Source organism: Magnusiomyces paraingens (assembly GCF_902498895.1).
Source record: "Magnusiomyces paraingens strain CBS 517.90 genome assembly, contig: contig2, whole genome shotgun sequence".
In the NCBI taxonomy this organism is placed as follows: domain Eukaryota; kingdom Fungi; phylum Ascomycota; class Dipodascomycetes; order Dipodascales; family Dipodascaceae; genus Magnusiomyces; species Magnusiomyces paraingens.
The window spans coordinates 3022501-3045713 of NW_022474068.1; the positions used below are offsets into that span (position 1 = coordinate 3022501).

The 23213-nt window shown below is 38.4% G+C and overlaps 6 protein-coding genes across 6 annotated transcripts in view; 2 read left to right on the forward strand and 4 right to left on the reverse strand.

Moving 5' to 3' along the window:
- Positions 1 to 1759, reverse strand: part of SAPINGB_P002698 (uncharacterized protein) — a gene marked incomplete at both ends in the record, with an annotated part of 5187 nt that extends 3428 nt beyond the window's left edge. Inside the window, 2 exons of the mRNA XM_031997416.1 lie at positions 1 to 1124; positions 1206 to 1759. The exon at positions 1 to 1124 is cut by the window's left edge and continues 3428 nt beyond it. Coding sequence (XP_031853307.1) covers positions 1 to 1124; positions 1206 to 1759 — 1678 coding nt within the window. The remainder of the gene's footprint in view (positions 1125 to 1205) is intronic.
- A 672-nt stretch (positions 1760 to 2431) lies between these two features.
- Positions 2432 to 3746, forward strand: SAPINGB_P002699 (uncharacterized protein; the record flags this gene model as incomplete). The annotated part of the gene is made up of 2 exons (XM_031997417.1): positions 2432 to 2495; positions 2563 to 3746. 2 exons carry the CDS (start codon positions 2432 to 2434, stop codon positions 3744 to 3746), a joined length of 1248 nt encoding a protein of 415 aa, XP_031853308.1.
- A 186-nt stretch (positions 3747 to 3932) lies between these two features.
- SAPINGB_P002700 (uncharacterized protein) lies at positions 3933 to 6458 on the reverse strand (the record flags this gene model as incomplete). The annotated part of the gene is made up of 2 exons (XM_031997418.1): positions 3933 to 5338; positions 6365 to 6458. The coding sequence occupies 2 exons, from the start codon at positions 6456 to 6458 to the stop codon at positions 3933 to 3935; spliced, it is 1500 nt and encodes a 499-aa protein (XP_031853309.1).
- A 405-nt stretch (positions 6459 to 6863) lies between these two features.
- On the reverse strand, positions 6864 to 9851 carry SAPINGB_P002701 (uncharacterized protein; the record flags this gene model as incomplete). The annotated part of the gene is made up of 1 exon (XM_031997419.1): positions 6864 to 9851. One exon carries the CDS (start codon positions 9849 to 9851, stop codon positions 6864 to 6866), a length of 2988 nt encoding a protein of 995 aa, XP_031853310.1.
- Positions 9852 to 10297: 446 nt separating this feature from the next.
- Positions 10298 to 17131, forward strand: SAPINGB_P002702 (uncharacterized protein; the record flags this gene model as incomplete). Its single annotated transcript, XM_031997420.1, has 2 exons — positions 10298 to 14600; positions 15336 to 17131. The coding sequence occupies 2 exons, from the start codon at positions 10298 to 10300 to the stop codon at positions 17129 to 17131; spliced, it is 6099 nt and encodes a 2032-aa protein (XP_031853311.1).
- A 1971-nt stretch (positions 17132 to 19102) lies between these two features.
- Positions 19103 to 20515, reverse strand: SAPINGB_P002703 (uncharacterized protein; the record flags this gene model as incomplete). The annotated part of the gene is made up of 2 exons (XM_031997421.1): positions 19103 to 20231; positions 20337 to 20515. 2 exons carry the CDS (start codon positions 20513 to 20515, stop codon positions 19103 to 19105), a joined length of 1308 nt encoding a protein of 435 aa, XP_031853312.1.
- Between the last annotated feature and the right edge of the window lie 2698 nt (positions 20516 to 23213).

Here is a 23213-nt window from a genome sequence, read left to right on the forward strand (position 1 = left end):
CACCATTGTACTCTACATTGTCAAGTGGCAGCCGTGACGTTTTAGAGTTGGAGTCCGGGTCCTGGTATACGCTATCAGGTTTAGCCAGCTCTTCATGGGTCAAAGCAATCATACTTTGTTCCAAGACCAGTGCATCATTGTAAATCTGAGAACCTTGGCCATGGACCATCTTAGCGTTGGCAAACATAGTGTTCATATCGTTAAGAAACATCTCAACGTTCGGATACTTGCGACGCTTAATGTTTTTGCGAATTGTGTCCATGCCCATGGGGTTGGCCACCGCTTGGTAGTACTCTGGGTGAACTTTGGGGTCAGGCAGTTTCTCAAAGCTTGAGTAGAGTAACCGCATAGTTTTGGGCTCCTTAGCCTTGCGCACGCCGCGCATGATGGCCTTGATGCGGTGCTCGTGGGGCTTGTCGACAGTAGGTGGGCGGCCCCGCTTTTTGCGCTTGTCCTCGGGTGCAGGGGTAGTATGTGCCGATGAGTTGTCTTCAGTACGGGCCATTTTGTTTTTCTTGTACTTTGTCTGGTTTCGCGGAGGCCGTCCACGCTTGCGAACACCTGTTACAGCCCCATTTTCTTCTTCATCTTCTTCGTCATCGTCTTCATCATCATCGTCGTCATCGTCGTCATCATCATCATCGTCATCATCATCTTCATCATCATCGGCATGAGTTACATGAGCGTTATTATTAGAATTATTAGTATTAGTATTATTTTTATTAGCAGGTGTTGACGGGGTTCCTTCACCTTCACCTTCACCTTCATCATCTTCGTCTTCTTCCTCCTCCTCCTCATCATTCTCAGGAAGAGGACCCAAATCCGGATACTCAAGGTCTTCTTTGTTGAACTTTTTCAGAGCAGCCAGTTTATGGATAGTCTCACGAATGTACTTGTCGAGGATAAGTGCGTGTTGGTAAAATATACTATCTCTGCGGTTAAATAAACGCGCGTTCCATGAAATTTGGACCAAGTCGCGCAAAAAGTTTTTAGGCGTGGGGTACTTGTTTTGGTTGAGATGAGTTCGTACCATAAAGAGCGAGATTGGGCGCTTGATGGTTTTATAATATTGGATAATTTTACGCTCTGGGAGCGTCTGGAACACGTCTGAAATGGCATCGCCGCTGTGAGGGGGGGTAAGAGAAAAAAAATATATATATGGTTAGTAATTAATTCAACAAAACTCAGGATTGAGCCAAACTTACTCTTCATCAGTCAGATCATAGATGCCCTCGAAAAACGGCCGTAGAATCTTGGTCGTCACAGAGTCTACACGCGGGGCTGCAGAGGAACTTTTGTGCGATACTGGTGATCCAGACGCGCCAGCTGTAGACCCAGAGGCATTCCCAGAAGATGCAGCTTGTTGTGCTACGCGTCGAGAGGCTCTAGTAACGGGCTGTCGTGGTTGTTCCTGTTCTTTATCTTCTTCGTCCTCATCTTCATCTTCATCTTCATCTTCTTCATCTTCATCTTCATCTTCTGCATCTTCGTCTTCATCCTCATCTTTATCTTTATCGTTATTTTCTTTTGATGCGAGCTCCAAGTTTGCAGGCTCAGACCGTAAACGTTTGCTTTTACGCGTAGGAGGTGACGACGCGTTTGCCTGTGTAGATGTGGGATGATGTTGTTGTTGTTGTTGATATTGACTTTCTTCTGTGGATGCAGATTGGCCTTGGGTCTGTGTAGCTGGAGGTTCTCCAGAAGACGCGGCAGCTACAGCTCCTCGAGTCAATCGCCTGCTGCTTCGTGATTGAGACATGAAGGGTTTCTAAATGGTTGATTTAACAAAAAAAAAAAAAAGACTGGAGAATTTAAACCAAATGAGATTAAAATTTGAATTGGAAATAAACGTGTAATTCAATCGGGGGGGTTTTTTTTTTATTTATTATTTTTTTTTTTAAAAAGATTTCTTAATAATTTTTTTTTAAAACCTGAAAAAAAAAATAAAGACTTTCAAGAAATGTTTAAATTTATTTTAAAAATGTTTTTTTTTTTTAAATTTTTTTTAAATTAATTTATTTCTTTATTTTTTTTTTTTAATTTTGTAAGGAGCAGTTGGAAAATTGAATTTTTGGTGATCTTTTTTTTATTTTTTTTTTGTGTGTGTCTTCAAAACAAAAAAAAATTAAAAAATTAAAAAATTAAAAAAAAAAAAGAGATTTGATGGTGGTGGTGGTGGTGGTGGTGATGATAAAATAAAAAAAAAAAAATAAAAATAAAAAAAAATAAAAAATAAAAATGTTAAATTAATAAAGTTAAATTTAAAACTTAACAAACATTAACTAATTCAGGGTAACTTTAATTATCACATGATTATCACATGATTTTAAACTTATCTTTTTCCTCTTCCTTTCTTTTTTGAGCCTCTACAAAAAGATCTCCACTTAAACATTCATTCCAAACGTAAACCTCCATAGGAAATCCTTACAAAATGTCAAGCGATCTTGCTTCTTTCCAGCAACATCTCTCAAGCTCAAAGCGAATAATAGCTCTAGGTACATTTATTTTATTTATTTCTTTTAATTATTTATAATTTTTTTTTTCCTAACTTGTTTTATCTAGTTGGCGCTGGCCTCTCTGCGTCTTCAGGCTTGCCCACGTTCCGTGGCTCTGGTGGTCTGTGGCGTAACTACGATGCCATGGACCTTGCGACACCGGATGCTTTCCAGAATGACCCAAGTTTAGTATGGCAGTTCTATTCATATCGACGGCACGCAGCCTTAAGAGCTAAACCTAACAAGGGTCACTATGCACTGGCTGAGCTGGCACGACGTCGACCCGGACAATTTCTCACGCTCACGCAAAACGTTGACGGGTTATCTGCACGCGCACAACATCCACAGGAAGACTTACTGTGCCTTCATGGCGACTTATTTACAGTTAAATGTACATCGTTCATGTGTTCATACAAACAGGAAGGTGTACTGGATGACCCACTTACACCGGCACTTAAGGTGGATGACGAAGAATATGCAGCAGACCCTAACTATAAAAAACTGAATGGTGGGGTGGCTACCGAGGACTCAGATGCGCTTAAGAAGAGCATTTTTGGGAAAGGCCCTCTCATGGAACAACGTGATGCCGGGTATTCGAGTGGTGGGTTAACGACAACAGATGGACTGACAACCGATGGAACAGACGGTTATTCCTCGTCGTCATCATTTTTTTTCCCCAATGGATACAATGCACCGCCAACTGGTCGAAAAAAGAAGACAGAAGAAGTTGAGCCATCAGTAATAGAAAAAGAAAAAGAAGAAGAACAAGAACAAGAAGAACAAGAAGAACAAGAAGAAAGTAAAGATAATAATGATTCCCATGCTCATGCCAAAAAAAAGAGCCGCAAGAAAAAATTCATTACAAAAGATATCCCTATCGATCTTTTACCACGATGCCCCTCCTGCAAAGTTGGTCTGCTACGTCCAGGTGTTGTATGGTTCGGTGAGGCTTTACCATTTAATGTTCTCCAACGTGCAGATGATTTTATCACAGCTGATCCTCCTGTGGACTTGATTCTTGTGATTGGTACTTCGGGCAGCGTATGGCCTGCTGCAGGGTATGTCGAGCAAGTAGCCATGCGTGGGGGGAAAGTCGCAGTTTTTAATATTGACGTGGATGAAGAATCGTCTATTGCTACTGATCTTATCAAAAATGGAGGTGGATGGGCATTCCAAGGTGATGCCGCTGAAATACTTCCCAAGGCTTTGGAGCCAATAATTGGTACTTTACGGCCTCATCGTAAATACTAACCATATAAAGGTTAAATAGGCAACTAAGATACTTTTTTTTTTTTTTTTTTTTTTTAAAAAAAAATCAGTCATTATATTATTTACTATTATTAAAATATTCCATTTTTTTTAAATTATTTATTTATATATTTCTTTCTGTTTTTATCATAACTATCCCCCATTATTAATTTTTTTTATGTGTATCATTTAAAAGTGGATGGACTTGTCATAGGTGGCCATAGCAGCCTCCTTGAACGCTTCAGAAAGAGTGGGGTGAGCATGGCATGTACGGGCAACATCTTCTGAACTGGCACCGTACTCAATGGCAAGAACAGCCTCAGCAATCATTTCACCGGCATTGGGGCCAATGATGTGAACACCAAGGATTCGGTCAGTCTCCTTGTCACTGATGAACTTAACAAAGCCTTCAGTATCGAGATTGGTCTTAGCACGAGAGTTGGCAAGGAAGGGGAACTTGCCAACGTTGTAGGCAATACCAGAAGCCTTGACTTGCTCCTCGCTCTGGCCAACCCAAGCAACCTCAGGGTGGGAGTACATGACGGAGGGGATAGCGCCGTAGTTGACGTGGCCGTGGCCCTTCTTGATAAACTCAACAGCGGCAACACCTTCCTCCTCAGCCTTGTGGGCAAGCATGGGGCCGAAGGTAACATCACCAATGACTCTAATGTGGGGGTGCTTAGTGCGGTACTCCTGGTCAATGACAAGACGGCCCTTCTCATCAACATCAATGCCAATCTTCTCAAGACCAAGGCCTGCAGTGTAAGGACGACGGCCAACGGCAACGAGAAGAACATCAGCCTCGAGAGACTCAGTCTTGCCGGTCTTAACATTCTCAACCTCAATGGTAACAACATCACCGTTTCTCTTAGCGGAGGTGACCTTGGTGCCAGTCTTGAACTTGAGGCCCTGCTTACCGAGAATCTTTTGGGTGCTCTTGGCAACTTCACCGTCCATACCGGCGCCAATGGCGTTCTGGAACTCAATGATGGTCACCTCAGAGCCGAGACGGGACCAGACAGAGGACATTTCAAGACCAATAATACCACCACCAATGACGGCGAGACGCTTGGGGACTTCCTTAAGAGCTAAAGCACCGGTGGAGGAAACAATGCGCTCCTCGTCAATCTCAATGCCAGGGAAGGGAGTGACCTCAGAGCCAGTAGCAATGATAACATTCTTGGCCTTAAGGGTAGAGGGGGCGCTGCCATCAATGGGCTCGACCTTGATTTCATTCTCATTGACAAAAGAGCCAGTACCCTTGAAGTAGTCGACCTTGTTTTGCTTAAAGAGAATCTCGATACCCTTGGTGAGGGAGGTAACTGAGTCCTCCTTAGCCTTTTGGAGACCAGCAACGTCAATCTTGACATCACCGACAATGATACCACGCTTCTTGGTATCGTGGAGAATCTGGTGGTAGAGGTGAGAGTTGTTGAGGAGAGACTTTGAGGGAATGCAGCCAACGTTAAGACAGGTACCACCGAGAGAACCACGCTTCTCAATGCAGGCGGTCTTAAGGCCGAGTTGAGCAGCCTTGATGGCAGCAACGTAGCCACCGGGGCCACCACCAATGACAACGACATCGTGTTCGGTGGCTAAATATATATATAAAAAAAACGAAAGTAATGATAGGTTAGAAATTTGATCCAAGGTCCGAGTTAGGATGGAGGGGTTTGGATTTGTGTTGATAGCATAAAGAGGTGCCGATAATCGGAAGAGTGCATCCTAAACACACACACACACAAAATTGAAAATTAAAAAAAAAAAAAAACAAAAAAGTCCAATAATAGAAAAAGAATCACAGAGCATTTTAATTGATGATTCGGTCAAGACGGGTCCATTTTAACGAGGGTTTTAAATATAAAAATATAATAATAAAAAAAAAAAGAACTCAAAACGTTGTTATTTTAAATTTGTTTTTTTAATGCTCTGTTATTATTTGCTGTTGATTATTTTTTCTGTGTGCGGCATCTTCTGGCCGGTGATTGGGTGGGGCTGAGAGAGAAAAAAAAAATAGAGAGAGGGGCTGCTGCTGTGCTGTGCTGTGCTGTGCTGTGCTGTGCTGTGCTGTGCCATTGCTGTGTGTTGTGTGTGCTGCCTTGGCCGCTATTTCTATTGTTATTATTATTATTGTTGTCGTTGCTGCTACTGCTGCTGCTGCTGTTACTACTATTTTGTCTATTGATGAATGGCTGGCGGGGCAATTTATATATAAACAAAAAAAAAAATTTAAGATAATCGTAGGAATTGAAAATAAATAAATAAATAAATAATAAAAAATTCAATTACTCAATTACTCAATTGCTCAATTGCTCAATTGATTATTTATTTATTAATTTATTAATTTTTTTATAAAGAACAAACAGAGATTACTGGACTAAAGGGTATCTAAAACCATATGGGTATTGTTATTATTATTATAATCATCATTCAATTGACTTCAACTAGGACTTTTCTGTAAATAATCTGAATAATATCGGGTGGGATTTTTTTTATTTATTATATTTATAATAATATTTTGCTATAATAATCCAAAAAAAAAATTCACAAATCACAAATCACAAATCCCCTCCATAGAGAAAGAATCATTACTATCTATAAATAATTAATCAATCACATACCATCAGAAGCCATACCACGCACAAATGAGGTGGCAGAAATGTTCAAACGAACAAGATTAGAGGGTCTGGCGCGTAAAGCAGATCTGCTAAGCATTTTTTTTTATAAATATTTATGGATGGAAAGATGGAGAGGGAGGGAGGTGGGGGTAGTTTAAAGTATAGATGATGGAAAGGGGAAATGAAAAAAAAAAAAAAAAAAAAAAAAAAAGAGTGGATTTTGTTTGGTTTTTATATATAAAATAAAAAAAAATAAAATAAAAAGGCCGCGCTGTTTTTTTTTTTTTTTTTTTTTTTTTTAATATTTTTATATACATATAGTAAATACATATAGTATAGAAAAATATATTATAAATATATATTTAATAGAGGGAGTAGGAAAAAAAACCCCCATTTGTTACAACATTTTCCTTTCTTCACTTTATTACTTTATATTACTTTATTACAAATATATACACGGGTCTTTGCTTCCGATGCTCTAAGAATACAAACCACACCACCCTTACAAATAATCCGCTGCTGAAGCCCGTTTACGTCCTGCCCGGGTCTGCTGCTGTTGGACCCGTGGCTTATCTACCCCATGACTATTACCATCACCACCAACATCACCACCAACGGATCTTTCTGACGTCCAATGCTCAACATCTGCCCAAGTTCTAGGTCTTTTAGGTGGTGGCGAGTATTCTCCATTTCTCTTTCCTTCTTTCCCTTCTTTCCCTTCTCCACCATTGTCTTTATTACTCTTCGGATGCCTCTCAAAACTCTCCGCCGGTAACCGCCCATTGCCTCCTCTTCCTCTTGCTTCTACTCCACGTGCGGGGTGGTGTTCTTCACGACTCGGCCGTTCAGAACTCAAGCCCCGACCAGACGGATATCCACGGGTGCTGCTTTTATTGGTATCGTTCCGGCGGTACCTATTATCAGAATCATAGTCAGAGTCATCATTATTATTATCATCATCATCATCATCATCTCTTTTGTCATTACGGCGAGAGTATCTGCGACCACGATCATGATCACGACCACGACCACGACCACGACCACGATCATGACCATCATCTGAATCTTCTTTATCTTCTTCACTCTCATCTCGTCTTCTCCTACTTCTCCTGTTGTTGTTGCTGCTGCTGCTACTACCTTTAGGCTCTCGACGACTCTCACGGCGGTAATAGCCTTCATCAGGTGATAAGGATCTTTTGCGTGACTTAACAGATGCTGATTTTGTTGTCATGCTCTTAGAAGATCTCCTTGGTGGTGTCACACTTTGTGAATATGACGACCGCCGACTGTCAACTGATAATGACCTTCGTGGACTTGGGCTTCTAGAATAATCATCATCTTCATTATCATCACCCCTGTGACGATTGCCTCCTTTTTTGTCACTATTGCGACGACTATAACTGCGATCCCGTCCATACTGATCTTCCTCTGAAAGACTGTCAAAAGAATCACGTCGATTTCTTCTTGGTGTAACTGAATCTTTTCTGGGACTGCGTCGTGGACTGCGACTCACAGAATCTCTTCTACTTCTTCGGGGACTTGGACTAGGACTAATGGAATCTTGACGACTTCGTCTTGGACTTGGGCTTGGGCTTGGACTTGGACTAGGACTTGGACTAGGACTAGGACTTGGACTAGGACTAGGGCTAGGGCTCAATGAATTCCGACGACCTTTGCTTCTTCTTCTTCTTCTTGGGCTAGGACTAGGACTTAAAGAATCTCTTCGACCACGATCTCTATCCTCTTCATCGTCACTAGAATCTAATGACCTTCTTCCCCGACCCTCTTCCTCTTCTTCTTCTTCTTCTTCTTCTTCTTCTTCTTCTTCCTCATCTTCATCCTCTGGCGGTGGCATATTCTTCAAATACTCTCGCATATCCTCAGTCAACACACCCAATCCAATAGCCGTAAAGTAATTAATTGAAAACCGCACATCCTCTGCATTCTTACCCATTGGAAACATGTTGACCAAAAACGGCTGCATATATTCCTCCTTAAACCTCTCTGCCAATTTTTTACTTCCAAGCTCCATTTTCATCTCTTCAAACAAAATTTTGATAAAAATACGAGACGATGATGTCGATTCAGCCTCATTCATATGCACAACCTCAAAAACTTCCCATCCAAGAGCATCAGCAGCTAAAATGTATCCGAAAAGCGTCGCAATGTTGCGAATCTGGTTTGTGTCATAACGGTGAATAATCTCATAATAATGTGCAAAACTCTCTCCAAACAAATCCCGCCATATCCGGCTACTGTAGCATAACCGTGCTGCAACTGAACCATATGTCTTATTGTAAATCTTTTCTTGAGAACAAGCCTCCACAATCATATTCACAAGCTCAATCTCTTGGCCTTCTGGAATCTTGACATTTAAAAGTTTATGTGTTGCTTCGTCAACTGACATAGACGACATGATTGTGAGATAAATTGTTTTGCGTAGAGTCAAAAGTTCAGCATTGGTCATATCCTTAATACCAGGCTTTCCAGATGACTTTTCTTCTTCTTCTTCTTCCTCTTCAGATTCACTTTCTTCTTGTTGGTCATCCTCATCCTCATCCTCATCGTCCTCTTCATCTCCCAAAATCTCTCGTTTTATATTCTCATATTTCGCCTCATTAGCCTCGTAATTTTGGTCCAACTTAAACACATTTAATGTATCTTGAGCCTTGAGCTCGTTGTCGTCTAATCCAATCATGTGCGTAATTTGATCATCCTCTTCCACCAAATCCAGCTCTGGTGGCACTGCAGGGTTATCCTTAAATTCGTCTTTACGGATCTGGAAAAGAACCTCCACCATATATTGAGTCCGCTTTTCAATCTGGCCTTCATGCAACACTTCTCGGAAGCGATCAAACACACCAGCCATTGCTGTTTTGCTGGTCTCAATCAAATAAGCACCAGCCTCCTTGACAAATGCTACAGCCAATTCTACTGAATCATCTGTTGGCTTCTCCAACAAAAGGTGTAAAATCTGTAACGCCACAATCTCGTGCGCCACCTGGTAGTTGCACAAATGTGCTATAAATATGACGCTGGATAAACACAGAGCTTTGTTATTTCGTCGAAAAGCCTTTCTGAACTGAAGAATTAATCGTGTAACTAGTAGCTCTCCAACAATGGGAAGTTTGGAATTGATGATGGCTGTTAGTGCCGCATACACTGGAGTGAATGGTAATGCAAGAGCTTGTGCCTTCATGATACTGCGACAATACAATCCGCGTCCGCGAATCAAATTGTGCTTAAAAATTTCCTGTACAATTGTCTTGATGTTACCGTGGTTCACCTTATTGATCAAACTATTGAGTGACTTTTTCAGGTTTTCCCAGTCACGTCGTTGCTGATCCTCAGGTCCCTCTTTAAGCTTGAGCCGTTCCTCCAGCGCGCGTAATTTTGCTGGCGGTACGTACCGACCCCCGGACCTCAAGTCTTTAAGACGCTGGTATTCTTTTTCCAGCTCTGCCAGATTGGGTATCTCCGTATCGGCCATTGGTTTGATTTTTTAGTCTAGTTGTTTGTTTGGTTGTTGTTTAAGTTGTTGTTGGTTGTTGTGGTGGTGGTAATGAAAAAAAAAATAAAAAATTGATGGACCCGCTAAGACGCACGAAATCGCCATGGAAAATTTTAATTTTTTTTTTTTTTTTTTTTTTTGTTCTTCTTCTCTGCACAATCGCGGAAAATAATTTTTTTTTTTTTGTTTATTTTATTTTTTTTTTTTTTCTACGCGTCACATTTATGCTGATGTTTCAAAACCGCCCAAAATATCATCAACAAATATAAACATTTTGAACAAATTCATTCATTCTTTCTTTATCTCATTCTTTCCATTTTTTTTTTCAATACCAAATCTGTTTAGAATCCTTTATTCCCTTAGCGTGGAATCTACTCTGAGGGTGACAAAGAAAATAAAGAGAGACCTTTTATTTAAATTCTCATATGGCAAGCAGCAGCAGCGGTAGCCATAGCGGCAGCATCGACAACAAAGACGACGATGATATCAACAACAATAACAACAACAGTCCGGACATTTTGATAGGCTTAGAACACTCTGGAAAGTCTTTTGATATCAGCCATCCTATGGAATGGCTAGAAGAAGAAGACCTGAACGAAGAATGGATCCCAGACCCTGGCCAGTCACTCCGCGCAGAACAAAAAAGGTCTTCTTCTTCTGTCGATGGAGACTCCAGCCATGGTGCAGAGTCTACCAAAGCTACAGCCATTGGGAGCGGTGCAAGTACTGACATAATTGGTGTCCGGTCTCCCATAGGCACCGTCACTAACGCAAACATGGGGACAGTAATTAATATTAACAGCAACAGCAACAGCAACAGTCATGGTAGCAGTACAAGCCATCGTACATTTACTGCCACGTCAATGCCTGGAACCGTAATTGAAGGAGGGATTTCGGCCACGGCCGGGTCTGAAGACGATATGAGCACGACCAAGCTACATAACCAGAAACAAAATTCAACCAACGGTCCGATGGGAACTGGACCTCTGGGAGCAGCAAAACCTCGCAAAAATAAGGTCAGAGCACAAACTCCACAGTGGAAAAGACGGATGCAAAAGAATAACATTTTGCAACAACAGCAACAACATCGTTCCGGAGCAGGTAATCAATCTTCTGGCCAGCCGGCGTTCCAGCAGTTGTTTGATCCTCCGACAGTTGACCATCGCATGGCGCACCGTAATAGTAGCATTTATTTGCAGGCGTATCAAGAACAACAACAAGAACAACTAGAACAAAAACAAAAACACCAACAGAAGCAGAAGCAGCCACAACAACAACAACAACAACAACAACAACAACAACAACAACAACAACAACAACAACAACAACAACAACAACAACAACAACAACAACAGCAACAGCAACATTCGAATGTAAGCAGTAACGACACAAGCCTTGACCAAACAAACTCGTATAGCAGTCCAAATAAAAGCTCTGAATACTCTGAGGATGGAGTAGCCATGGTTCCGCACTCACGTGCCGTTTCAAACACTACTACTACTACAACTGAATCTTCTGCCTCGCGTCTTAAACTTTTCGCACGCAATGATGCGTACACTAATGCGCGGCTCGATGACCTTTTGGGTGCATTTGGGGCCGATGGAAGCCCCGAGGGGAAAGAGAATCGAGATATTTTAGAGCATCTACAACATGCCGAGTCTGAAGGTCATGCTGATGAGGAATATGAAGATGACGATGACGACTACGATGATGACGACGATTATGAAGAAGAAGAAGAAGAAGAAGATGAAGAAGAGGAAGAGTTAGGGGAAGAAGAAGGAGAATACGAAGACGAAAGTGAATATATTGAAGAAAGCGGCGATTATGAAGAATCCAGCGATATTCACGCTCCATCCAACATGGATACGCAAAAGTATTCAACAGTGTCTTCTTCAAAGTACGAAACTCGCAACTCTGCAGATAGACGTGGGTTCACCACACAGGACTTTTTCGACGGAGCTGACCAAATTATGGCCAAAATCCGGCTCCAAATCCCTCCATCATACTCATCCAACACTGGCAGCGTGTTTGCAGCAGAGAGCGAGGAGGTTGAGTATACAACATCTTCGTATGCTTCTGAAACAGAAACTTCGTCTGTGATTGCAGCTAAACTTATCAATGGCACCGGAAATGTGAGTGCATCTTTTAATGCAACAAGTACCCCAAACTCGGCAAGCAATGCTAACTTGCCTATGGTTGCTCGAGTTGCTAACGGTGGATCATCAACGTCAACTGCTTCAAGGCCTTTGTCTCCATCAAGATACCCATCTGTAATTATTCATTCTCAAAATCAAGAAAAAGAAAAAGAAGAAAAAGAAAAAGAGAAGGAGGTTTCACAACAGCGACAGCAGCAGCAACATTTACAAAGCCCAGTTCACCCGAGATCTAATACAAGCTCAGCACCTCAATCACCTGAACGACAGGGTCGCCGCAACATGGGTGTCATTTTGCGGACAGACGAAGTGGCCATGGCTATTCCTAAAACAGTGGGGTCTATGAAGTTTGATTCTAAGGCTCTAGCGTGGTACAAAGTCAGCGATAAACATGGTGAAGGTCACCACCATCATCATCACCACAATAACAATAACAATAACAATAAATATAGTGGCAATCACATCAACAACAATCACACCAACAACAATCACATTAATCATAATAATCACAACAACCGCAACAACAATCCTCATCAAACGCCTCGCCATGGATCTCGAGAAACAAATAACGGGACACTAAGAGCAGCCACTGTGACTAGCAAGATATTGTCTTTGGATGGAGGGACCGCTAAGTACAAGAGTAATACAGTATCGACAAGTGCAACAACAGCGACTCCTAACTTTAATTCGTACTCTTCTGAGGAAGTGGACGTTTTCTCCGGAATTGACGACCTAGAAAGCTCGCGTGGCACTCAAGCTTACATGAAGGACAAACGGGGGCCGCGACCAATGCCTCCACAGCTGTCTTCTTCGTTACCTTCAACTGCAAAAGTGAGAAATACCAGTGACCATAGTTCGGTAAATTCTCTACGGACCACCAATACTAAAACAAACACAGAAGCCACATCTGTAACTTCCGGATCGGTGCACTCGGATTACATGACGGAACAGATTAAGAAAGTGGCACTTCAACCGTCACACATTCCCGTAGCCACGGAGCAGCACCAACATTTCCAGCATCATCACCATTATCATCGGCCACTGCCAAGTGTACCTCAACAACAACAACAACATCATCATCATAATAATAATCAGCATCATAATCATAATCATAATCAGCATCATTACAATCAACACCAGCATTTACAAAATCATCACCACCAGCATCAATCACTAGACCCAATTGCAGAAAGAAGCACAAACACACCTGAGGAATCCAAGACTGCACTACCACAGGCCAATTCTTCGGAAACTACAGCCGTTGCAGGAGGTGGAGGGTCTATAATAGGTCCCTTTGCGAAATCTGCAGATGTTGATCATCATACTATCTTGACACTTGATCAAGGCGAGAATGAAAGTGAATATAAGCACGACCACGACTACGACCGCGAGCATACAAGTGGTGGTAGTGGTGATGGAGGGTACTCACAAAGCATTTCCTTTTCCATGGCAAGGCCCACTCACGATGGCATTAAGCTGGCCAACCGCTTGTTCCAGGTATTTGGTCGGTCTGTGACTGGGTTTACAGAAACACCAACAATGGCAGGCCGCAGTAATGATGTGAGTCTCAATGCCCCAGATGAGGTATCGTACTTGCAGTTGAAGAACGACGGGTTGGAGAAACACCAACTACAACAACAACAACAACAACAACAACAACAACAACAACAACAACAACAACAACAGCAACAACAACACCCTGGGGTGGCCACTACAGGCGCTGATGATTCAACAAGACATGCCCGCTCAGGATCAAATACTCCTCGAAACACTACACGCGTATCTATGATTGGCGATCTGTCGTACCACCACAATAAGTCTCGGCTTGTCCAAGTGTTAACCGATCGGTACCAACCTGGGTCGTTTTCAGCTCTGGACTCTGGAAGCCCTAGTGACGAGAGTCTTTCAAATATTGGTGTTGTGTCGTGGGATACTCTTACCCATGTGAATTTATCAAGTTCTGATTTGGATTCACTGATGGATCTTTCTGCAATTTGTCCGCGGTTGTATGAGCTCAATGTTTCGCGCAACAAACTGACCAACATCTTGGGGATTCCTTCGTCTGTACGTGCCCTTAATGTGTCTCACAACAAACTTACGAAACTTGCAACAATTGGTGGTCTTCGAAGACTCACAAAGGTAAGGTATTTGGACTTGTCCTATAACCCGGAGATGTGTGCCCTTGTTGGGGTTGCACATTTGACCCAGCTCACAGAGCTTAATGTGGAGGGCTGTGGGATCCGCAGTGTGTCAATATTTCCTGGGGATTTGGAGGATGATGTGCTTTCTGGGCATGACGACAAGTACGACAATTATAAAAATGATGACGGCAACAACAACAACAATAATAATAATAATAATAATCATGAACGTGCAGGATCTGGGTTTGCAACAGAATTGTTTGAATTGCAAACACTTAAGCTAAACAAAAATAAATTGTCAGGCACACTTGATCTCAAGTATGGCACAGGGTTTGGGGCCCGATCGCGGTTGTCATCACTGGATTTGCGTGAAAACAGAATCTCTTCTGTGGTTAATGTATTTTCCTTGCCGCAGTTGACGTGTTTGAATCTTGGTGAGTTAAAAAAAAAAAATTGGAGTTATTATTATTTTTTTTTTTTGAATTGAGTTTACTAACACTTTGAGGGTGGGGGGGGGGGATCAAAAAAAAAAATTTAAATAAAAATAATTGATTTCTCATCATCATCGTCATCGTTATCGTCAAGATCAAGGTCAATTTGGTTTTTTTTTTTTTTTTTAAGATGGTTACACAAGCACACGCAAATGGTTTCATGATGGTTTATTTTATTTTTTTATTTTTTTTTTTTTTTGAATGATATTATTTGACTGAGATTCCTGTCTAGAAAAACCGATGGAACAGAGACACACCACCACTTTTCTGCAATGCACTGAAATTTTGATTTTTTTTTTTTATGTTTTATTATGGGTTATATCCACAGTGTGAGTCAAAAGGAGATGTTGAGTTTGGAAGGTTTTTTTTTTTTATTATGACAGTGCGGTAATCTTTTTTTTTTTTTTTTTTTTTTTTTGAAATACCTTATTTAGCGCCGCATCACGATGAAGCTTTTCTTTTTCCTTTCTTTTTATTTTATTTTTTTTTGATGGTCAAAATACCCCAATGTGAATCAACAAAAAGTTCATTTTCAGTTTGAACTGTGCTTGTGTAATTTTTTTGAAACCATTTGTGACTAAGTCGTTTACTGATTGATAATGAGAAATCTCTTTTTTTTTTTTATTTATTTATACTTTTTTTTTTTTCCTCCCCAAGACTAAAAAACTTTTTCTACAGATGATAATCTTTTGACTGATTTGAAATTTTCCAGTACCAAATTGGTACGCGCAGTTAAACCTACAGATTCTAATGGAGAGGAGAGGGCAGGAACTGGAGTCTCCATGATACCCTTGGACAATAATAAACCCGGAATTGTAAATGGCAAGTCTTTACTTAGACTCTCTGCTCGCAACAATTTACTGGGCCAAGCTAGTAAGAATCCTAAACGGGACCTTCGCCTGGACTTGGTTCCAAATCTGAGAGTTCTTCATCTTGAGTACAATGCAGGGTTAAAGCTAGGCCATGTGGTTGAGAGTCTGGAACGTGGGGCCGATGATGAAGCGTTGTCCACAACTGCTGTAATCAAGAGTGGCTTGGAAACGCTGAGCATTCATTTCTCTGGAATGCCTGATCTTGCAAAAGATAGTGGAGAGAAGTCAATAGCCCATGGGTCATGGACACAGCTTGGGTTTCTGCGAAATGTCAAGGATTTACGATTAATTCCATGGACGACTTCTCGGCCGCACAATTTGTCTAAAGTTGATCGACCTGAGAACTTGCCACGCGCGCTTGTTCCGTCCTATTTTATGAATCTTCAAACATTAGAACTTCCCGGCCAAGGTCTCACGGGGCTAAGCCCTGAGTTTGCCGACTGCGTTCCAAATCTACGTGTGGCCAATTTTGCACTCAATGCCTTATCAGACGGTGACTTGATTAATGTTTTTGGAATGCGCATGCCACTTCTCGAGCGATTATTTCTATATGGTAACAAGGTGCGTGATCTGGATGCAGTTGCCACGTTTCTTGCGGCGAAAAAACAACGCGTTGGAGCAAATGTCCATGCAGACCCAGCACACCCATCGCTTGAGATCTTGGACCTTCGAGGGAACCCTGTCACGGCAAAAATTTATCCAGATGTTGTGCAAACGTTACGATCTGCGAGTGCTGCTACTAATGCAATTGGAACAGAGCTAGAGGGTGTCGAGCGGGCTGAAAGAAGCGCAGTTGTTGCTGAAGTGGAGGTTGGGTCTGAGAGAAGCAGTACTGGAGGGTATTTTCAAGGCCAACAGCAACAGCAGCAACAGCAGCAACAGCAGCAACAGCAGCAACAGCAGCAACAGCAGCAACAGCAGCAACAGCAGCAACAGCAGCAACAGCAGCAGCAGTATCACCAGAGACATCATAGTCGACAAGAACAGCGGCGGCGGCGACGACGTCACGTTGTTGCAACAGTTTTGGAAGCATTTAGCAGAAGTGATGGAAAAGGTGAGGAAAGAGGAAGGTTTTCATCATCATCATCATCATCATTGTCTAGGCATGTTTCAGAACAGCCGCGCCAAGCGAGGAGCTCCTCGGCAGCCACAGCAGCCGTTTCGAGTGCACAAAAGTCTTTGTCATCACGGTCTAGAAGACCAGGAGATGGAAGTAATAGGCATGGAGAAAGTGTGGTCAAGACAAGTGTGGCGAGCGTGTATGTTGATGCTCTGGGCGGTCGTGGGCAACGAATTTGGCGGTCTGCAGATGCTGCATTTTTGGAGCATGTTGCTTTGGTTGATAATAGAGGGATTGATGGAGATGAAGATGAGGATAAAGAAGAAGAAGAAGAAGAAGAAGAAGAAGAAGAACAAAAAGAAAGAGATTATAAGAATAAAGATGTAATGGGGGTTTATGAACGTCGTGTACGATATTGGGCGGTGGTTCTTGTGGAAGGTCCGCGGTCACTTAAATGGCTTGATGGGCACTCATTGACTTCTGGGCTGTGCAAGAAGGTAATGGATGCTTTTGAGGAGTTTTTTGAGTCTCAGGACTTTTAAAAAAAAATTTAATTTGAAGGGAGTTTTTTTTTTTTTTTAAAGAAAACATGTATTTTATTTTATTTTAATTTTTTTTTTTTGTTATTAATAGTGTATATTATATATATATATATATATTTTTTTTTTTTTATTGTTATTATTATTATTATTTGTTATTATTGTTATTATTATTTGTTATTCTATTAATTAATCAATCAATTATAATTGTTATGTTAAAAATGTTAAAACTAATTAGTTATTTAGTTAAAAGTGACATCATTACTGGGTGGGCGGTGTTTCGAGAAAAAAAGTCCAACAAGGTTATTAAAGTTTTTTTTTTTTATTTTTATTTTTTTGTAACGCAGGGGTTGGTGGAGAGATTTTATTATATCAGCTGGTTTGATTAATTAGTTAATCAACCACAATTGTTGAAATATCAAGAAAATAAAAAAAAAAAAAAAAAAGCCAAGAATCAACGCGTTTAATATTTTTTGTTAAAACGACACACGAAAAAAACACGAATTTAAACTTTAATTATTGTTACATAAGCATAATAGAAGTTTTTTTTTTTGATATCGGTCCAAATCTTGGCATATATATATATATATATATATATATATATATATATATATACAAACGCCGACCGGGACAATTCAATTATTATTATTATTAATTTTTTTTTATTCTATGATATCATAGAATTATATTTATTTTAGAATCAATTTAATCAAAAAATAAATAAAAAAGAAAGAAAGAAATAAATAAAGAAATAAATAAAAAAAAAGAGCATTGTATAGATGTTTAACCATGTGTGTGTGTTTTTTTTTTTTTTTTTTTTTTTTTTTTTTTTTTTTTATGTTAGATGTCTAACTTTATATATCTATATATTTAATATGACTAAGTCAACCAAAAACAAATAAAAAGAAGAAGAAAAAGAAGAAAAAGAAGGAAATGCTCCGAGACCCGGTCCGACCTTCTTTAATCAGAACACAAAGAGGTATATATATATATATATATATATATATATATAATAATCACAATCTTATTTATATTAATAAAAAAAAAAAAGGTTTTTTTTTAAAAGAAACCTCTTGTTTGACGTGGTCCTTAGAAAAAACGTAATTCCTTTATAGGCGTTTTTTTATTTTTTATTTTATCATTTAGAAACTAATAAAAATTATAATAATAATAATAATAATAATACTATCACTATTATCACTATTATTAATAACATATCCTTTTTTTTTTTTTTTTTTTTTAATTTCTTCTTATTTTTTCTTATCATTATTGTAGATTGGAGGAGAAGGAGTAGGAGGAGGAGGAGGTTCATAATTTTTTTTTTTTTTTTTTTTTTTTAGTCCATTTCAAAATAATCAAAAAATTTTTTTTTTTTTAGAATCAAGAAAATGTAGCACTAGTTGTTGATATACTAATCTTTTCAAACAAACAAACAAAATAAAGGCAGCAGCAGAAGCAGAAGCAAAAGCAGAAAGCAACACCAAATAACACCAAATAACACCAAATAACACCAAACAGAAGCCACAAGGCAGCCACGTCTATTTCTCTCTCTCTCTCCTTTAAACTCTTTAATTAAACTGATAAAGAAATTGGGTAGTATATATATATATATATATATATATATATATATACCAAAATCTTAGTATATATACTAGTGTATAAGCTCCTGTTTTACTTGTATCAGTTAAAAAATTATTATTTTTTTTTTTTTTAAATTACACTTTTTATTAATTATTATTTTTACCCCAAAAATACCTTCAGTTTCTATAGATGTAAAGCTTTTTTTAAAATCCCCTTCCCCCCCAAAAAAAAAAAAAAATATAATTTTTTTTTTAATATTCTCAATATTATTATTATTATTATTCATTCATTCATTCTCATAATCATCAAATCTTCTTTTAGTTATCACCAAAAAAAAAAAAAAATAGTCATAAACATTCATTAAAATCCCTCTCATAAAATTTATTCTCCCTTTTAGTAAAATCCACACACATTGGGATACTGACGCTGATCAAAAGGATAAGGAAATAATCCACCATCAACAAGTCTCTTAAAATCCCATTCAAGTGTAGTCTCAGTCTTGTAGCACCAGAAAATCCAACCAGCACCTTGGTCATAAGCCTCCAACTGAGCCTCAATATATTTACGAGTATCAGCCTTGGCCTGGTCACTCCAAGTAGTAATATCCTGACGACAGTCGCAACTACCAACCCAGTACGAAGTTTGACCATTATTATTATACGATCCATCATAACGAGCACCACGACCAACACCATTCAACCACTTAGCACAGTCAGTCAAAGCTCCCGACCACTCACCAGTGACACGCCAGTGGTACTCACTCTGCATCGAGCTTCCAATTCCACAAGCAACAGACACATGCTCGTCAATGCTGCGAGACACCTCACCAGGACTAAACACCTGGTATTGGTGGTGGTCCAAAATGGAAAAGTAATAGTCAGGAAGACGCATAAAGTCATCACCATTCCAGTAATTGAGAGCCTGGAAAGCATCGTGGAAAATCACAGCACGTTCATGAGATGAGTTACGCACCACATCATAACCTTGCAAGTAAAAGTCCTTAACACGCGACATGTCAAGCGAAGGACCCAATGGCTCATTCAACAATTCAATACCAACAACCACATCAGAGTAATCTTCAGTGCCATACTTTTGTGAAATAATGTTGAGAACGCTCAGTGTAATGTCCACATTATTGCCATTTTGCCAATTGATAGAGTCGCGTAAACCAGAATTGTCAAAGCCATTTTGTGAGCCAGGTGCACCATGCAAATCAATCCATACCTTAAGTCCAGCATTTCGGGCCCAGCCAATGGCCTGCTCAAGATATATGTCGGCACCAAACACATAGGGATCATCGTCAAACTGGATATAAGCCCAGTAGCCAATGGGAATGCGAACGTGATTGAGGCCGTAGGATGCAATATCGTAAAAGTCTTGTTCAGTATAAAAGGTCGACCAATGCTGATTGAGACGGTTTGAAGCTTCATCTTTTCCAAGATATTGTGTATAGTGATACTCATCAACTGGAATCTGAGACTCGTCCGAACCAAAAGCCTCAAATAAAGAAGGTGTAATGTATCTAAAAAAAAAAAAAAAAATTGATTAGAAATGAAATGTCTTACCTTACAATATAATACAAGGTATTTCTCTTTTTTTTTTTTTTTTTTTTTTTTTTATAACTTACGGTTCTAAAACAAGCCAACCACCAATGTTGACACCGCGAACCTTATCAGAGTCGTAATTCCATCCAGGATAGTTTTGGCGTTTATTAATTTGAGGGGCTCTTGCAAGAGGTACTGCGGCGACCCACGACGTCAAGTAAAGGAGTGCCAGTGAGGCAGCTAGTTTGAAGCTCGGCGACATAGGTGAGAAATGTATATGAAAACGAAAGAAAGGAAGTGACGAAGGAGAGAGATATATTTATATATAGAGAGAGAGAGGGTCAATAGAATTAAAGTATCGAGGGGTTGTATGAGATTATGCTGGGATAATGTTGATATTGAAAATATTTATTGATTATATAAAGGAGTGTAGATATTTAAAGAGAGTAAAAGAGAAAAAAAAGGAATCGGAACAAAAAAAAAAAAAAAATTCTCTAAAGAAAGGGGACTAAAGGATTATTTATACTTTTTTTTTTTTTTTTTTTCTTTTCTTTAGACGGATTTAAATTTTTATATAGATTTGAAATTTGATTTTTGGGTCAATATGATTTAAAAGTTAATCATAAATGTTGGTTATGGGCTGCCCTGCATTTGGTGGTCGATATGCCTTTTGAAGACAAATTTATTTAATTATTTTTTTAAAATCATATTTTATATTTATTTTATTTTATTTTTATTTTATTTTTATTAATTATGAAATAAAATGAACTAACTCCCCTCCACCACTACCTTACACAACCACAGCAACCCACCCTGACACTCACCTCGCCTACCCCTCTACACACTCAATTTTTTTAATGCTTGTGATTGAGTGAATGATTTGCAATTGATAATTTTCATTAAAAATTCAAATATTCACACATTTTTAGTATTCATATTTAAACTGAAAAGTCTTTGTTTTTTTTTTAAAATGAGGAAAAAAAAAAAAAATAATAAATAAATGAAAAAATAAAAACTTCGGATATATATATATATATATATTTTCCTAAAAGAAACTCTATATTAACATATCTTTCTTGGATCTGGCTGGGTTCAACTTATCCACAGCCTCGTTCTATTCCAACTCACTTAAGATAATAATAATAATAATATTCATATTCATATTCATATTGGCTATCAACAACAAAATCAATAAGCCTTTATCTTTCTTTCTTTCTTTTTTGTTATAAAGTTGAGCTGCTTTTTTGTTATTTTATTTTTTCTTTTACGTCTTAACATGGCTTGCCATATATTTTTCTTTTTATTTTTATTACTCCTCCCCTATTTGAACCGCCTTAAATCACTATATACCAAATAATGAATTATAATATTCTACCACCAAAAAAAAAAAAAAAAAAAAAAAAATTAAGTATAATTATAATCATTTTAAGTCAATCTTGGGAAAACTGTTTTTTTTTTTGATTTTTTGTAAATAAACGTTGATTATTTTTAGAAATTAATCTAAGAGATCTTCATCATGCACTATCAGGACTTTCTTCTTCTTCTTCTTCCTTTTTTTTTTCCGACCTGCCACTCAAGTTTTCTCTATATCTTCTTCTTCTTCTTCTTCTCTTTTTTTTTTAATCTCATCTCCACACTATTCATGCTAAATATTTCAAAATTGAATATGAATTGAGTCTATACCTATGTATGCGCGTGTTAATGTGCATACTTTGGCTTTGTATTTTTATTTTTATTTTTATTTTATTTTTATTTTTATTCACTGTATAAAATTCCGTCATTTTTTATTCAAATTAGGCTTATAAAAACCAATTTTTTTTTCCTTCTTTTCTCGTTTTTATTTTCCGTCCTTTAATTTTTCCACCGTTCTTCTATTAAGTAATACTAAAAATCCCGTGCTCAAAACATACATCACAATTGATAATAATAATAATAATTAATCTAAAAATTCAAATTTGTTCATTTTCATTCATTCTAACAGGAAGATATTCAAATTATTAGACTTTGATTAAATACAATTGTGAGGAAATGTAGATTTATAAACAGCAAACAAATAAAATAAGAAAAAAAAAAAACCGGTCAACAGGTACAGTCCCAAATTTTGCATGAATTTGAATGAAGCTTTGTTTTTACCTTTTTCTATTATTGTTTCCTTTTCCCAATCGGTTGTAATTCTGATCGTCTTTTTTTTTTAATTCTTTTTGAAAAAGAATTAAAAAAAAGACCTTCTGACCTTCATTAAAAAAATTAAGGTACCCGATTTCTCCACACTTTGAAGTTCCTTTCCAGGCTTCAAGTTTCATTCAAAACTGTTCCCATAAGATCTCACCACAATTAAGCCAAGACCCTTTTCGTTATTGAAGTCAATTACATACATCTCAATACTCTTTTGAACTACAGTGTAATCTCGTTTAGAATGTCTTATTCTATAAGAACTGCATGTGGAGAGACGAGAGAGAGAGAGAGAGAGAGAGAGAGAGAGAGAGAGAGAGAGAGAGAGAACTGTGATTGTCTCTGATTATCATATGTTTTTCATTCACCTGTCGCTTTTTTAATCAACTTTCTTCATCCTTCTCCACTTTATACTTTTTTTTTCTTTTTGAAAGAAATTTTGTTTCTTTTCGACAAAGAATATAAGAGTTCTTTCAATAAAGGTTAAGAAGTTTTTTTTTTTCCCTCTTATATTAAAAAAAGGCGATTCTTTAAAATAAAAAAAAGAAAAAAAAGAAAAAAAGACAAAAAAAAAAAAATCTTAATCCTCAACTAGGTTTATTGGTTTTTTTTTTTCTTTCTAATTTGCATTTTTTAAGTGTCGATTTCACTTTTACTTTCCCTCCTCCCTAGTTTTCTTAGAGCCGTTTAGTGGTGCAAATTTGCTCTTAAACTGTAATTACCAGCTTATTAAAAAAAAAATTGAATTGAATTGAATATCCCTTGTAGAAAGAACAACAAGAACAACA